Here is a 17,147-nt window from a genome sequence, read left to right as displayed (position 1 = left end):
CCCACCCAAAAAGTTCCCTTACAACATCTTTCCACACCATTTGGGGACAACTTGCTTGTCGGGGACGACTATAACTACTGCTACCACTAACAAATCACTGCAGCACCAAGCCGCTTGAGGCCAACACAGCTATGCATGCTCCTCCTCTATCCTAATCTATTCAAAGCCTCCCACTTTGAAGTTTCCCGAGAAGTTCCCTTACATCCTTCAACCCCATTTGGGGACGACCTGCTTTTCGGAGACGACTACAACTACTGCTACCACTAACAATTCACTGCAGCACCTTACCGCCTGAGGCCAACACAGCTATGCATTCTCCTCCTCCATCCTGATGTATGCAAAGCCTCCGACTTTACAGCCTCCCAAGAAGTTCCCTTACGAGATCCTCCCAACCCATTCGGGGATGACTTGCTGTTCATTTGGCCCTAGATAGTCAGACGACCTGACAATAATAGTCAGACAACATTAGGCCTATTATAACAGTCGGCTATATAAATATAACTACTCATATATCTTCATATTACTGTTGTATAATTATTCTCATATGATAATAAAAGTAACATAGGTAGAAATACTTATTCTCCAGGCTATTGCAGTTGAAAAGAAACTCTAACCTTCATCCTCGGAAAGCATCTTGAATAAGGGATGATGATCGTCCAGAGCCATTTCTGGCGTATAGGGCTTCAAACCAACTTTCATTTTTTTTTTTTTTTTTTTTTTTTTTTTTTTTTTTTTTTTTTACAGGAACATGTAACCAACTGTCCACCACACCTTGTTGCGGTAGAGACAAATATCGTTCTCCCGGAACCCATAATGCCAAGTAGAGCATGAATCCACTGTGCTACAAAAGGGTTGGGAAGCATCTTACCCGATTTAATATACTACTAGGCTTATCATTGAATTTGCGAATGAGTCCTAGCCCTGTTTTAATCACTGGTTTCAATCAGTGTTTTGACAATGGGGTTTTCCTAGAATATTGTAATTGTGCCTATGTGACGCCCATATTTACAGGGAGGAGATCTCTGTAAATGACCTCCGGCTAATTTCAGTCTAAGGTCTTGGCAATTTTTATTTTTGAGTTTTTGCTGAAGGATATCAGGTCTAAGGTTGATCCTCATCAATTCAGTTTTCGTCCAAGCAATAGTGTTATTGTAAGCAATTGTCCAAACAATTGCTTGATGAAGTCCATGAATCGGTGATGCTTATGCTAAAATGGCTACATGACATAGACAAGGCCTTTGACAGTTTTGATCGTGAAATCAGTTTACAAGAGGCTAGGACCATGGGCGTTCAACAGTTACTAATCTGGGTGATAGCTAGCTTATCAATGTGTCAAGAACAGTGCTTTATATTGAATCATGATCGTGTTTCGTCCTTTCTAAATTTTTTCTGCACCCCACCCCAGGGATGAAGTTGGGGTCAATTCTTTTTTTTGTCAAGTTTAAAAGTCAATTGAGTCGTTAATTCGCTGACGACTTATCTAGTCTCACACTGCAAGTTCTGTCATTCAAGTTGCCTCCGCCTTCGCTCTCGCAAATATTTTTCTACACTGACACGTGACGTCAATAGTGTTAACAGTATGCCTACCTAAAAGTGTTGTTTTAATATGTCTACCTAAACATTGTGGAACAGTATCTCTACCTTAAATTTTTTTTAGCCTAACTAAAAGTGTTGCAATGAAAAGGTCACTTTTAAATCATCAAATGACACATTCTGAAGATATCAGCCTCGCTGTTGAGGACAATTTTAAAATCCTTGGTGTTACGGTTGACAGCGACCAGAAATAGAATTTGTACATCACCACCATAGTTCAGAACTGTGGTTTGTTGTTATGGTCGTTTGCTACGTTGTGTTGATTCGCGATTCCTCCCCATCAATAAAGGTCTTCTTCCTACACTTCGGCCAAAGGCTACACTTAGGCTACATTCGGCCAAAGTCGGAATTTGCAAGCTCAATTTTGAACACTAGCCTCACCAAAATTCAAATTGATAAGCTTGAGGGTATCCAAAAGCGAGCGTGCACAATTATTTAAGGAGCATAGTATGTTTCTTATGAAAATAGTCTTGGTGTATTATGTCTACCACCCTTTAAAGAAATAAGACATGACCTGACTTGTGACCTTATCTTCAAATGTGTGTCTTTTTAAACCCTCCGAGATGCTTTCCCTGACTATTCATCAGATTTACGACATAAGCCCTCTACCAGATAGTTTAGAGCGTCAGACGGTCTTCATAAGCAAAGCCTATCACCTGTTAATTCGACTGACTAATTGGCATTAATTGTGCCTTATTTTGTGAACAATTTCAATAATTCCTGAATTTGTTCTAAAAGTACCGTAAATATGTGCATTAATATGTAAGTGACAATCTGATGTTAACGTGTTTTTTATACTATTACGAATAAAGGAGTTATTTTTCTATTTACTTATATACTACATGCACCTGAGGTACAAATTTTATTAGCTCCGTGCTATTCTGGAGAATAAAGGAATTATTTTTCTATTTACTTATATACTACACATACCTGACAGGTTCAAATTTTATCAGCTCCATGATACTATGGAGAATAAAGAAGTTATTTTTTTTATTTACTTACATATTACACGTACCTGATAGGTTCCAATTTTATTTGCTGTATCACCATTGCCGGCAACTCTGTCAGCTCCAACAACAACAGCATCAATTTTCTTCATTTTCATTAAAAGAGAAACCATACTATCGCAAATGAGTGTACCGTCTATCTTTTCTTGTAAAAGTTCATAAGCTGTTAATCTTGCGCCTTGATTATACGGACGGGTTTCTGTACAGTATACCTTCTCTTAAATTAAAATCTGTATTATCTTTTTAAAAACATTAAATAACTTAAAGGGAAACGATATAATAGCTTTTAAAGAAAACAAGGAATGAAATGAAACAAAAAACTTAGGGAAAATATGAGACAAAACTTCAAAATGGCTAAAACTACAAAATTGGCGGCTCTTGCAACAATTGTGCCGTTACAGCTGGAGTCTTAAACCTGTTGTACAGTTTTTCTATTTTTATACCATGGTCAAGAATGTCAATTGCAGAAGGGTCCCCTCAACCTCTCCAATTTTAGATCCCTGATATTTTTATGAAATGACTCTCCTTGATTACTACTGCTACTACTAATAGCTCACTGCAGCACCAAGCCGCCTGAGGCCAACACAGCTACACACACTTCTCCTCCAGCCTAATCTATTCAAGGCCCCCCTCTTTACACCCTCCCAGGAAGTTCCCATTTCCTTTAAATCTTTATTTGTGACATCCTCCCAACCCAGATGAGGATGACCTGCCTTCCGTGTAGCCCCAGACGGTTGGCCAAAAAGGACAATCTTCGGCAATCTGTCATCCTTCATCCGCAAAACGTAGCCTACGTGTTAGTTTGTGTGTAGTAGATTAATCAGTATGACAAAGCATGACTGTGAAGATTTTTTTTTTTTTTTTTTTTTTTTTTTTTTGGTTTTTCTAGGTTGATGATAAAACAGAAAAAAGATCCTGGAGCATAGAGAAGAGATTCTGGAAGCTCCATCCAATTACAACAACAACAAAATGTAGTCTAGCCATCTCAACATTTCTTTCATTATAGCCCAGGAAAGCAGAATTGAACCTCCCTGATTGCTGAGCCATTTTCAACTAAGGTTTACAACAAATGTACAAAACTTTAGACTTTTATGTCACATAACAACTTAGTTATGTAAAAATAAAAAAATGCCGAGGGTTCATCCGTTTCTTGAATACCTATAAAGATAGAGAATAGGACCAATTATTCACACTGGTTTGTCACAATTAGTAACAATTATTCACCAATTATTCCCATAAACTTGATTATGATAATGGAAGCAGAGTCAAACTTTGAATAACTTGCATTTTCACTCGTTATTCGCGATTAGCTAGTATAATTTCCACTAGTTTGTCATATAAGCCAGCTTCGCTTTCCGTGACAACTGCCACTTTTTCGCCTCTTAAAGATGGCTTGTTGCGAGAAAAGGCCCATTACACAGTTGAAACTAAAGATGTGGCAGACTCAGAACATAATATGTCAAGTCAGGGAGAGTATTTAAAGGTGTTGAGATTTTGCCAACTACGACGCAGCAACCGGGCTGACCTCGCAAATCTCAACAGCTCAATCTAACCTGAATAGGAAGATGTCTGGGTGACCACAGCGATGAAAACGACTGGCGACTCTCTTCTTGGATGCCCTAAGCACCTCTGGAGGCACAGGAAGATCTAAGGTAAGCTATGCCAATTATTTTTCAGAGATGGCGAAAAACCCACAATTAGGAGCCATGATAGCTAATACAACAATTTTGACGTGTTAAAGAGCATCTTCAATGTATTATTTTTTTTTTTATTATTTATAGGTGTCTTAGAAAGTAGTGGGAGGGCTCGTATATTCGTAAATTCTGAGACCCAGAGCTGATTTTAAGATACCAATTAAAGATAAGATGTATTCATCATGAAATACACATACAATATTACATATTAATACTCCCTCAAAGGATCTTTGGTCTGTAAAGAAGGGGAAGACAAACAAGTCACTTACTCAAAGAAGAAAAAAACTAAAAAAGTTGAAGAAATCACTTACTCACCGAGAGAAGAGCAAAAAGGAGAAGAAAAGAAAATATAAATAAAATACAAACTATAGAAAACAAAACTAAATAGATTGAATAGACTAAATTATTTAAGTAGATCAGTAGATTAAATAGACTCCAATGAAACAATAATAAATGTATATATATATATATATATATATATATATATATATATATATATATATATATATATATATATATATATATATATATATATATATATATGTATAACATATACGAAAAAAATAAAGTAAATAGATAAAATAACTTCTAAGAAGCCAAAGAATGTTTAACAATTTTTTTGAATAAACCGAATAAGTGGCACCTTCGAGCTGACTCGGGCAACTTATTCCACACGATATGACTCGCAATTAAAGAACCCCTTTCACCCCCCCCCCCCCCCACAACTACACATAGCAAATTTTTGGTATTTTTGTTTTTAAACAGCAACCCTCCTCTATATTTCAAAAGATACGTTTTCCCTGTAATTAGAGTCGAGTTGTCCTAAGCATTTGAGTTTTCCCCTCTGTATGTCCCAGTCCTGACCTTACCTTGGCCTCTTAATGTCAACTTGAACCTATCAAAGGCGTTATCGTTTCGTTTCCAGGTCATCACTATTAAAGAGATAATTAGAAATGCATTTAATTGATAGGTTCAATCGGCTTTTCTACGTCTTATTTGGGTCTTAAGATATCTACAAATTTCGAATTTTTTCCCAAACGTGTTTTATTGCCTTTCCTAAAATTCATAAATTATTAGAATTCAGAGCTTTTCATACTAAAATTTTCTGTCAGTTTTTGTAGCTAATCATATGCCCTTCATGTGATATTGATTATGTCTCAGGCATATAAGTGCAATTTTGTAGCATTTAGAGAGCAGTTTCCCTAAGGGCCATATTTCCTCTTTCTATTTGTCGGACGATTTATTCATCATTTTAAATATATACAAAAAGTTATAATTTTCTACATTAGCATATAAGAAAAAAATTAAGAAAAAGAACATGGCAGTAAATCTACAATGATTTTTTCGACGTCAACACATTTTATAGCAATCGATTTAGTTTAATTAATATAAAAAGATCCCAATTTCATCAAATAAGTTTTTATTCCACAATCGATTTTTTCTCTACGTATTGAGAACCTATTTGCTAAATAAAAGTCTCAGTTTATGTAGTCTATTTTTGTAAAGCTGAAATGCCGGTATTGTCTGTATGGTCGGTATCCCTGTATGACCGGTACTTTGGAATTCGATGAGAGGGTGGCAACAACACGCTTATACATGAGATTTCGATTATTTTTAATATGAAAATCAAAAAAAATAAAAGATTAACTTCAATATAATTACTGTTCGTTTCGGGTCTTACATCTCCGTTTACACCAATCTCTGTTCATTTATTATGAACAGAGATTGCATATGTTGTATATGTTCTTATATATAGCATTTCGATTGTTTTAATATAAAAATCAACAAAAATAAAAGATTAACTTCAATAAAATTACTGTTCGTTTCGGGTCTTACATCTCCGTTTACACCAATCTCTGTTCATTTATTATGAACAGAGATTGTATATGTTCTTATATATAGCATTTCGATTGTTTTAATATAAAAATCAACAAAAATGAAAGATTAACTTCAATATAATTACTGTTCGTTTCGGGTCTTACATCTCCGTTTACATCAATCTCTGTTCATTTATTATGAACAGAGATTGTATATGTTCTTATATATAGCATTTCGATTGTTTTAATATAAAAATCAACAAAAATAAAAGATTAAGTTCAACATAATTCCTGATCATTTCGGGTCTTACATCTCCGTTTACACCAATCTCTGTTCATTTATTATGATAAATGAAGAAGATAATGTTCATTTATTATGATAAACAATTATGAAATTACGATAAATGAAACGCCATAGGTTCCCTATGGCGATCTTCAAAGGAAACCCCTGCAATCATGGGGGAGGAGGGGGATGGGAATTATACAGATAAAAGTGGCTGAAAAGCCCCTTCACATTAAAAACCAAACAAATTAATGCACAAAAGACATTTGTTCTTTTCTTCACCCTCCCCCTGAAAAATTCAATGATGCACACTCCTTCTTTCAAAGACTCAGGCAAATACAGGGGAAGAGGAACAGTTTTACAGTTTCAATATTGCTCTTTTCTTTTGCTGGACAGCTCTATTTTTAGAATTAAATTACGAAGTCAAATGCAGGCCAAAGCACCCCCTCCCATATAGGTTCTCTATGGCGATCTTCAAAGGAAACCACTGCAATCATGGGGGAGGAGTGGGTTGGGTCTTATACTAAGAGGGGGACATGAATTATATCAAAAACCCAACAAATTAATCCAAAAACACATTTGTTCTTTTCATCCCCCCCTGAAAAAATCCACAGATGCACACTCCTTCATTCAATGATTCAGGCAAATACAGGGGAAGGGGAATTATTAAGGTGAAACTGATTGAATGGCCATTCCCCTTAAAAATCAAACAAGATGACAGACAAAATACATTGTTTCTTTTCATGACCCCCCACATGAAATAATTCCCCAATGTTCCCTCCTTCATCCCAAGACTCAGATAAATAGTCAAAGGAGGAGATTCACCTATATAAGGTAGTAATAAGATAAGATTTGTTTAAAAAATACCTATCACAAGCCCAGCTGGACAGAAATCGTATTTCAGAGTCTAAGCAAAAATAGACCAACATAAAAAAAAAAATCAACGGACAAACATAAAATTTTATAATAATAGAAAAATTACCTAATTTACCAAGCTCTCTCAAGTGCCTGATAACACCAAGAGCAGTGCCATATCCAGCAGTTGCAAGTTCGCCAGTGTTGCAATGTGTTAAAATCTTAGCATTTCCTCCATTTAGCCTTGAAACAATATCCTCAGCCCCAAACTTGCCAATTCTCTTATTGTCATCTACATCAGTTTCTAGCATAGTTTCTATCTGTGATATGATCCTGCAATAAAATCAAATTATTCAACTATGAGAATTGAGGAAGCACTTTGGATCTTAAATAGTTTTAGGTTCACCTGAACTGCAAAACACTGAAGCTTTGTGATTCATTGGTTTTACAAGGAAGTCCTTTGATGACCAATACACTACCATTGCTGTTTAAAAAATAGCCAATGTTTATGTATTTATCTGTATATCAACTTATTAATTATTGACATTTGCCTAGCTATATGAGCAGAAGTCCACAATGCTACAACGAAATTGTCAGCAACCCTAAACTACCTCAATGTAATTTCATAGAAAGTTATGAAGAATACACACTCAGAGGGTACACACGTTGACTATTAGTAAATCATTGCAGCAATCAACTTTATCTGAGGCAAATTAGTCAAGCGAAAGAGTAGTAGACTTAGGTGTGCCTCAGGGTTTGGTTTTGGGTCTGCTTTTATTTCTAATATACTTTAATGACGTAAGCTTCTGTGTTATTAGTTTGATAAATAATGCTCGAAGTTTCCATACCAATTCTAAGATTATCTCCCTAGTTTTTCTGATGATACCCATTTTACTGTGGCAGCAAAGACTTTAGCTGACTTAATAGAAATAATAAAAAAGAGCATGCAATGTACAGATAAGTGAATGAGAATAAATGTTGAAAAATCATAAAATGTCAGGGTTCCTTGTATATGATAGGTCTTCTAATTTTACCCCTGCTTTACTCATATACAAATATGTAGTTAAGTATATCAATCAGTCAAGCATATACTCCTCTAAGTGTATTTTGTATGTTTAGAGAGCTCAAATAAATTATCATTGTTATTATTAAATATCATAGTGTTTTTATTGATGAATGCCTTACTTTAACAATCATATATCTTTTATCAGTAGTCATATTGCAAGAAATGTTGGAATGACGAGAATGTTAAAGGGTAAACTCTAGAATTATGTAATAAAATAAATTTATTTCTCTTTAGTCCATCCGTATTTAGTATATTGTGTGAATATATGGATTCAGGATCCTTCGTCTGAGAGAAAGCAGGTTCGAATCCCAGTGTACCCAATTGTTCAGTTTGGGACAGGGGTCAGTGGCATGACTCTGTAAGCTTAGCCAAAGCCGACCCAGCTCTAAATGGGTACCTGGTGAAATCTGGGGAAGGTAAACAGGAAGGGTGTGCGAAAGCACAGGATGGTTGGCCCCCCACCCCCAATTGCACTTCCTGGCTGAAGGGCCAAGAAACGGAGATCAGCACCGCCGGTAGGGACTGTAAAGTCTAATGGCGTATCCTTTACCTTTCTATATAGTCTAGTACGTTTTCATTTCACTTTGAAACAATTACGTGTGATGCAAAACTTGGCGCTGCCAGTGTTGACTGGAGATAGCAAAGGCACATCATTTAGATCTCAATATGTATAGTTAAATATTATCTCTCTGTCAGGACTAGGAAAATTTAATAATATAAAGAAAAAACAACTAAAAATGGGCTTTTTAAGGCCAAACGAAAATACTGAAAAACGTAGCGAATATTTCAGGAAGACAACCGTCTGTCTTCTTCATCGCGAACCAAAAAAAAGAAAATTCACGGAAAATGCCCAAAAATGTGAAAAGACAAATAAAACCAAAACAACGCGGACAGTCAACGTGAAAAAAAAAACCCAGTAAAATCCGAAAAAAAAAACAAAATTCGCAAAAAGATTAGTAAATCATTTTTACCATATATTTACTAAATATGAACACTTAATCTTGCGCTCACTACACAAAAATCTAGTTTGCACTTTATACTTTAATCTTCAATTAATTCAGTGATTACAGAAATTGTGCAATCTGATACTTAATTTTTTTTATGCAGTCAGATTTTTGAATTTTTTTGGCGTTTTAAATTGAGAAAATTGGATACGATAGCCAAGTGTGGTGTGTGGAGAAAATCGGATATTATTTGCGGAAGGTGTTCTGTGTGTCAGAGTACGATAGATAACAATCAGCAGGTCTCCACGGTCCACCGGGCCACCTACCAATAAGGTGATTACCACTGCCATCCGTAGGCCTGTCCACATAAAGATAAAGATATGTATCTTTTAGTCTCTATCTGATACTAATCAAATTCTTATTTTACTGATTTTTAATATTTGTTGCTGTCGTCATGGATCCGGCTAACGTTGAAACCAGAGGTTTGTTCCTCGCCAAATTTGCGAGTCATCCCCTTTGGCCAGTTCGAATTCTAGAAGGAATGAAGACAAATACTGAAGACAGCAAATTTGGAATGAGAAGAAAGCATCAACAAAGATAACTAAGGGTGTTAATCATGCGTTTGAAGAACTAAAAAATCCTCCGGATGTTTCCTGACAGTTTCTAAAAAAGGGCTAGATTCAGTAACAGATAGCCAATTTCCAGATCCCAATGCTGATCTCCCTAGACTAGAAGTTGCTACAGAGAGTGAACTTGCGGCTACAAAGCAAAATCTAGCAAAAGAAACTGAGAGTAAAATTAACGAAAAGCTAAAAAAAATACACTTTGCAGACTGCAGCTAATTTTCATGGTAAGTTTCGAGTTGAAACAATGGTTTCTGAAATCTATGTTGCAGCACCCAAATTTAGCTAAAGAAATTGAGAGTAAAATTACCGAAAAGCTAAAAAAAACTAATTTTCATGTCAAGTTTCCACTTGAAACAATGGTTTCTGAAATCTATGATGCGGTACCCAAAATTCACTAAAGAAATTTAGGTAAAATTAACAAAAACCTAAAAAAAATACACTGCAGACTGCAGCTAATTTTCATGCTAAGTTTCTAGTTGAAACAATGATTTCTGAAATCTATGATGAGTACATGTTGAGTTATATCCTAAATTTGTACTGACTGAAAAATATCCAAAAACATTCCTGCATATGATGCAAAACCGCGTGAATCAGTTTGAGCTCAAGCTAGACGACATAGAGCGGGAAGGGAGAGGTGATTCGCTGTTCCTTAATGATGTGAAGCAGATTCCTTTGCAGAGTGCGGGGGGCACGATGAAGCGCGTATTGTTTGTCAAGGTGGTTTTAACTAATATTAAGGATTCAGACATAGTTAGTATTCAGCGATTTACATTTTGATCAAATAATGCTCAGAGACCAAATAAAGTTGCCCCTGTTGTCGTCCAGTTTCGATAAAAAAAAAAAGCTCCCCTTGCGTTTAGAGCGAAGAAGCAGCTTAATAGCTCAGGCTTATTTGTAGCTGAGAACCTTACGAAACGTAAGCACGATCTTCGTGCTTACGTTATATTGGTGTTACCATGACATCTAACCCATTAGTAGAATTAATTTTCAAGTCCCATTCATAAAACTCATTGAGTATTAAATTAAAGTGTCTTAGAAGGCTTTTGATTCTCACCGTTTATATATGTTTTAACCATTTAATTGATAAATGGTGTAAATTTTGAAATGACTACCTTTTCCAACTATTAGTCAAAGATTTACTTCAAAAAGATAGATGCTTCATTTATTTCATTGAATAAAATTCAGGAACAGTTTATTGTTAATATTTCTGCATTATTTTTATAACTGTGGTTTAGCTAATTCAATTATATTAATTTGAATCAGCTTACCAACGTTGTCGCCTGGCTTTCGAGTTATTTTGGTACAAAGCAGATGAATTCTCTAACTGAGAAAAGAAAGGAGCCATTACCTTAAATTACCGAGTTGTTGAAATTTGATTCCAGAGGAATGTTTGAAATGCTGGCAAAACCTTTTTTCTCTTTTCAAGTCGATCATCTTTCAGGATGAGGAGTGAGAGGCTAAATTATGGGAGCGAAGACGGCGAGTTCTGAGATGCTGTATCAGATGTACCATAAAGGATAGGTTGGGCCCCCGCCTATTCCGACGCCCCCTATAAGCCGAAATGTCTGTTACTATTGAATATTTTTTGACAATCTTCACTAATGTAGATTGGCGAGAACTTAATACGAAACATTTTCTTTTTTCCCTTTGTCAATGGTGGAATTTGACGAAATCTGATGCCGTGCAATGGATAAAGAGGAAATTTTTTTTTTTTGGAATGTGTGACGAAGAGATTATAAAAGATATTTCTACAAGTTGTTTTGTTTTGCGTTCAATACAAAAAATATGTCTATCCAATTTTGGTGTTGGCCACGTTTTCGCCCATAGAATTATGGAATGTTAATTTATCCTTCATACGTTTCACTTCATGCGTTCACCCTTTGTATCGAAAAAAATTGTTCGCGGGAAATAAAAACAAGTTACAACACCCAAACAGCAAATGAAACTTCTTGGGTGCGTAAGAGGAGTGAGCACAGCTGTGATGCCTTAACAGGTTTGATGCTACAGGGAGTCGTTAGTAGTAACAATATTTTTTAGATTAACTTCTATATAATCTAAATGAAAAAAAAAGAAATTTCTTTCATTTAGTCTCCTCTTTCATTAACTCTCCTCTTTGTCCACCTATTGTATTTTTAAAAAGCCTTTACTTTTACCCAAAAATGTGAAAAAGCTTAGAAATCACTGGTGAACGAGTTTCATCGTTTTTCCTCTTTTTGCCAGGCGTCTCACCTCTTTCATTAGAGTTGTCCTTTTTGTTTTCATTCTCTTCTTTTATACTGTTCTTAGTGCGCCTTTGTTATGCAAAGAGGATAACAATAAATAATTATTATTGATATTAAACAGGATTAAGGGTACCACCTCCTAAACTTTCAAAAAGGTTAGCCCAGTATGATCCTATATACCCTCTTCTTATTTTGCTTTACAGGATGCTTAAAACAGGTAATTTGCCAGTTGTGTTAGTCTTAACTTCTCATACATTTTTTAAGGACTCCAGAATTGACTCAATTTCTTGTAATTCGTATTATACAGAGCCTTCGATTTGACTGCAACAAAGACGAAATATTTACAAATACTTGAATAGTAATTTGCCAACATCTCATTCCTCTTTGGCGCTGCTAAACTTAGGAAGACTATATTTTGTGTTTTATATTTTGGGAATTAATGTAGAAAACCCCGGTTCATTGGCATTTTTTTTTTAATGTTAATCGTCTTTTTGTGATGGTTTAGTTGAAATACTTACTAAAAAGTTATCAAATACAGACACAAAAATGACAGATCAAAATGAAAATCCAGTTTATCTTGGTCTCCCTTATGTGAAAGAGGTTCCAGACGACATTCCCAAAGATCAAATGAAAAATAACATTTGTACCTATTATAGACCTGGCAATGCCATCAGTTCATATGAGGCTCTTGAAATTTATAAATACAAAATGTAGGTCCATCTCTGAACAGTGATACCAGTGACTTAAAAATAAGCGACTCCTATTTCGGTCTTTGTCAAAAGAGATGCCAAATACTTCAGTCATCCATGAAACAAATCTTAAATCACCTTCGCATTCGCAAAATGAAACATGTCATCAACTCCTCAGATCTCAAATGGCTTTTGCACAGGGTGTGATTGTCAAAATCAAATGATATTGTTCTCCGAGTATTCAATTTGCTGGTCGTTAGATTTGGCAAAGATTGGATTTTTCGCTCCTTTGGTTGTTAGGTATTTGGTCCTAATTTTTCACATTTTGGTTTTTATTGAATTTTGTTCATGTTTTAATTGTTTTTTTTTTATCTTGCTGGTTTGCTTTTTTTCAAGTTGACTCTCTGCGATGCTTTGGTTTCTTTGTCTTTTCATATTTTAATGTCTTTAAGAGCCCCATTTTTTATCGATTTTCTTTATATTATTGCAGGCCATTGTGCTTTAAAGAAGTTATTTTTAAATTTTATCATGCATTAATCATGTAAATGTAATATTCCAAACTAGTTCCTAAGCGTTTCCTAAATTTATTTATTTATGGTGATTAAATACACAATTATCCTGCATGATATGCTAATAATGTAAGGACACCTCAAGTTGTCAGAACTTGATTTTTATTTTCAATACGTTATATTGGGCCAAATTTTTTGAATAATTTGTTCAAATCTTAGAAAAAGTCAGCGAATGTCTGTGACATCAGCAGAGATCTTAAAGCAATATGTCTCCATTTGTATGATTTTAGAGGAATAAATTAAGTTTCATTCGCTCTCAAGTTCCCCCCCCCCCACAAAAAAAAAGAAAAATATATGCTTAAATTTTTTGAATGGGAAACAGGTTTTTTTGTGTGTGCTGGTAATGGGAATGGGTTTTTGTTATTCAGGGTTGTTGCGACTAAAAGGCGCGCATGAGCAAGAGCAGTTTTTTTCTCTTTCTATCTTTTCTTCCCCTTTTTTTATTTTATTCCTATATTTAAAGTGTTACTCCAAGCAAGGAAAAGCTTAAAGAGGGTTAAGTGTTTTGTTGTATTGCTTTTTTGTGTTTTCTTTATTTTTTGTTGTTGTTTGTTCTTATAAATAAACCCAGAATATAAATAAAATATATATGGACACAACCCTCCTTCATTTCCCTCTGCCTCATTCTATAAAACTTTCCCCTGGAAATCCAAACATACTAAAACCTTTTCTTATGACATCTTCTTGACCTATCTCCTACTTTTGTTTGTTTTGTCATAATTCCTATCCTCATTCATTAGTAAAACTTCACACTTTGTGTTTGTAAGTACTGCTTTTTTAAAAGGGAGTTAAAATCTTAGGTAGAAAGATATTCCATAAATGCGTTCAGCAAAAATTTCAGGGTATACTACTATTACAAGCAATACACTGCAGTACCAAGCCGCCTGAGGCCAACAGAGCTATGCACGCTCCCCTCTATCCTAGTCTATTCAAAGCCTCCCTCTTCACACAATCCCAGGAAGTTCGAATTTCCCTTGACTCTTTCCTTGAAACATCCTCCCGCCCCAACCAAGGACGACCTATTTTTCATTTAGCCCAAACAGTTGGTCAAAAATTTGACCAAACAGTTGGTCGAAAAGGATAATCTTTGGCAATATATAATATTTCATTGACGAAACATACCCTAACCATCTCAACCTTTCTCTCATTATTGCCCTAGAAAGCATGATTGAGCCACACTTTTTGTAAAGCCTAATATTTGAGTTGGGTACCAAGCAATCTGCAGGTGATCTCTCTGCAAAAACATCTAGCAAAACTTCCCCCACTTTTTGAACTACCCAGGCTTCACTACCATACTTATCTACTGTCATCACTGTAGCTTCCAATATCATAATCTTGGTTAGTAGACTTATCTTCCTATTCTTCCAAAATTCCTTAAACTTTGAAAAATACACTGGACCTTGGCTATACTCCTTTTAAGATCTTCACTAATGATACTACTTAGGTAAATGAAGCTATAGGTCGTTTGAAACCATATGCCCTAATGTGCAGACATGGCATATGACTTACTCCTCCCCCTTACCTTCCTGTTTTGTTTTGTTTTTTTGTATTTTTAGGATAGGGTCTGAGATTCCATTACTTCGTAAAGCTTTCAACTTACTTTTCTTTCATAGATGTCAAACTGCAAGATGTGTCCTCAAGAAGTTTGGCTGAGTACTCCTTAAGAAATTTAGCTGCTCCATGTATATTCACAGCAGTGGGTCTGGCTGTGGTTATATATTCCATTTTTTCAGCAAAAAAGGTGTGCAGTTCTTCTTTTGATGATAATTTGGCTGTACTCAGTTCAATAGCAACACCTAGACAACCAACAATAGCAATAGCTGGAGCACCCCTCACCTTGAAGAGTAAATAAGCAGTTAATGTACAAGTCACTGCTATCTAACCATCGATCAACGATATAAGATTGTTGACCCATCTAATTAGCTCAGTCATTCAGCAAATTGGCCTTTTTAATATTCTCTTCATAATATACATTATTATAGGCTACTGTAGGCAACTTTGAATACAAGTTTAGTGTTCTCTCTTGTTCTGTATACTCTGTCAGATAATTTTTCTATATACTATGTTCTAATGTGGGCCTACTATATTTTCAATAACTAATGTAGAAATAGTGGTAACAACCCAAGACTATCCCCCTCTTTTCAAATCTTAACCTTCTAATTCATTTTTGAATAAGAAGTTATTCTCTTTTTCTGGTTAATAAAAAAAAACTTTCATGTACCCAGAAACAGGCACCAAACTCTATTTAAAGAAAAAATCGAAATATTATACAATTTTTCTATTATATGTCTTCTGTATGATTTTCTGTTTTTATTAAGCTTGAATCTACCCAAAATTGAGTTCCTCCATACTTGCATGTAAGTATAAGAAGTTTCCCTTACCGGCTTTCTGTTTTACTTTTTGTTTTGTCATATTTATGGCACTTGATATTTACCAAGTGAAATATAGCGATCGCAAATTCTGTTGGTCTGTCTGTCTGTCGGTCCCGATTTTGCTAGTTTAGGCACTTCTAGATAAGCTAGGACGATGGAATTTGGCGGACGTATCAGGGACCAGACCAGATTAAATTAACAATAGTCTTTTCCCCAATTCGACCATCTGAGGAAAGTGGGGAGCGGTTAATTCGGTAAAAACAGAAAAAAAGAGGTACTTTTAACTTACAAAGCAAAGATCAGATCTTAATGAAATTTGATATTTAGAAGGATATCGTGTCTCAGAGCTCTTATTTTAAATCCCGACCGGATCCAATGACATCGGGAGAATTGGAGGGAGAAACCTAAAATCTTGGGAAACGCTTAGAGTGGAGGGATCAGGATGAAACTTGGTGGGAAAAAGAAACAAAAATCCTAGATACGTGATTTTCAGAACGGATCAGCTCTCACTGGGGGAGATGGGGGAGGGTTAATTTTAACAAATTAGAAAAAATGAGGTATTTTTAACTTATGAAGAAGTGGTCAGATCTTACTGAAATTTCATGTTTAGAAGGACCTCGTAATTCATATCTCTTATCTTAAATGTCGATCGGATCCAGTGTCATCGGGGGGAGGGGAGTTGGGGGAAGGGCCGTAAAATCTTGGAAAACGCTTAAAGTGGAGAGATCAGGATAAAACTTGGTGGGAAGAATTAGCACCAGTCCAAGACACGTGACTGACACAACCGGATCAGTTCCACTCTCTTTGGGAGAGTTGGGGGGAGGGGGTAATTCAGAAAAATTAGAAAAATGAGACATTTGTAACTTATGAACGGGTGATCAGATCTTGATGGAATTTGATATTCAGAAGGATCCTGTGCTTCAGAGCTCTTATTTTAAATCCCGACCAGATCCAGAGACATTGGGGGGAGTTAGAGGAGGAACCCGGAAATCTTGGAAAACGTGAAAAATTGAGGTTTCTTTATCTTACGAATGGGTGATCGGATCTTAATGAAACTTGATATATAGAAAGATCTTATGTCTCAGACGCTCCATTTTCAATTCGAATCGGATCCGGGGACATAGGGCGTTGGAGGGGGGAAACGGAAATCATGGAAACCGAAAATCTTGGAAACCGAAAATCTTGGAAAATGCTTAGAGTGGAGAGATCAGGATGAAACTTGATGGGAAGAATAAGCACAAGTTCTAAATACGTGATTGACAATGTTGGAACGGATCCACTCTCTTTGGGAGAGTTGGGGGGATTTCTATCGCTTTGGCGATTTCGGTGCTTCTTGACGTGCTAGGACAATGAAAATTGGTTGGCGTGTCAGGAACCTGCACAAATCAACTTTATAACAGTTTTTCCCCC

The 17,147-nt window shown here is 35.7% G+C and overlaps 2 protein-coding genes across 5 annotated transcripts in view; one reads left to right on the top strand and one right to left on the bottom strand.

Moving 5' to 3' along the window:
- Positions 1 to 3,852, top strand: part of LOC136029266 (uncharacterized oxidoreductase TM_0325-like) — a 55,360-nt gene extending 51,508 nt beyond the window's left edge. The window contains exon 5 of one of the 3 annotated variants that reach the window (XR_010618005.1): positions 3,490 to 3,852. The gene's annotated coding sequence lies outside the window, so the exon portion shown is untranslated. The remainder of the gene's footprint in view (positions 1 to 3,489) is intronic. The other 2 variants (XR_010618006.1, XR_010618007.1) reach the window with 2 other exon arrangements.
- LOC136029265 (methylthioribose-1-phosphate isomerase-like) overlaps positions 1 to 17,147 on the bottom strand; it is a 42,705-nt gene that overhangs the window by 15,652 nt on the left and 9,906 nt on the right. For both annotated transcript variants that reach the window (XM_065707506.1, XM_065707507.1), the window contains exons 2-4: positions 14,966 to 15,201; positions 7,377 to 7,582; positions 2,609 to 2,817 (exon numbers count right to left, since the gene is read on the bottom strand). In XM_065707506.1, the coding sequence (XP_065563578.1) occupies positions 2,609 to 2,817; positions 7,377 to 7,582; positions 14,966 to 15,201 (651 nt within the window). The remainder of the gene's footprint in view (positions 1 to 2,608; positions 2,818 to 7,376; positions 7,583 to 14,965; positions 15,202 to 17,147) is intronic.

This window comes from Artemia franciscana, chromosome 7, assembly GCF_032884065.1.
Source record: "Artemia franciscana chromosome 7, ASM3288406v1, whole genome shotgun sequence".
Classification (NCBI taxonomy): Eukaryota; Metazoa; Arthropoda; class Branchiopoda; order Anostraca; family Artemiidae; genus Artemia; species Artemia franciscana.
This window is presented reverse-complemented; position numbering and strand designations above follow the sequence as displayed.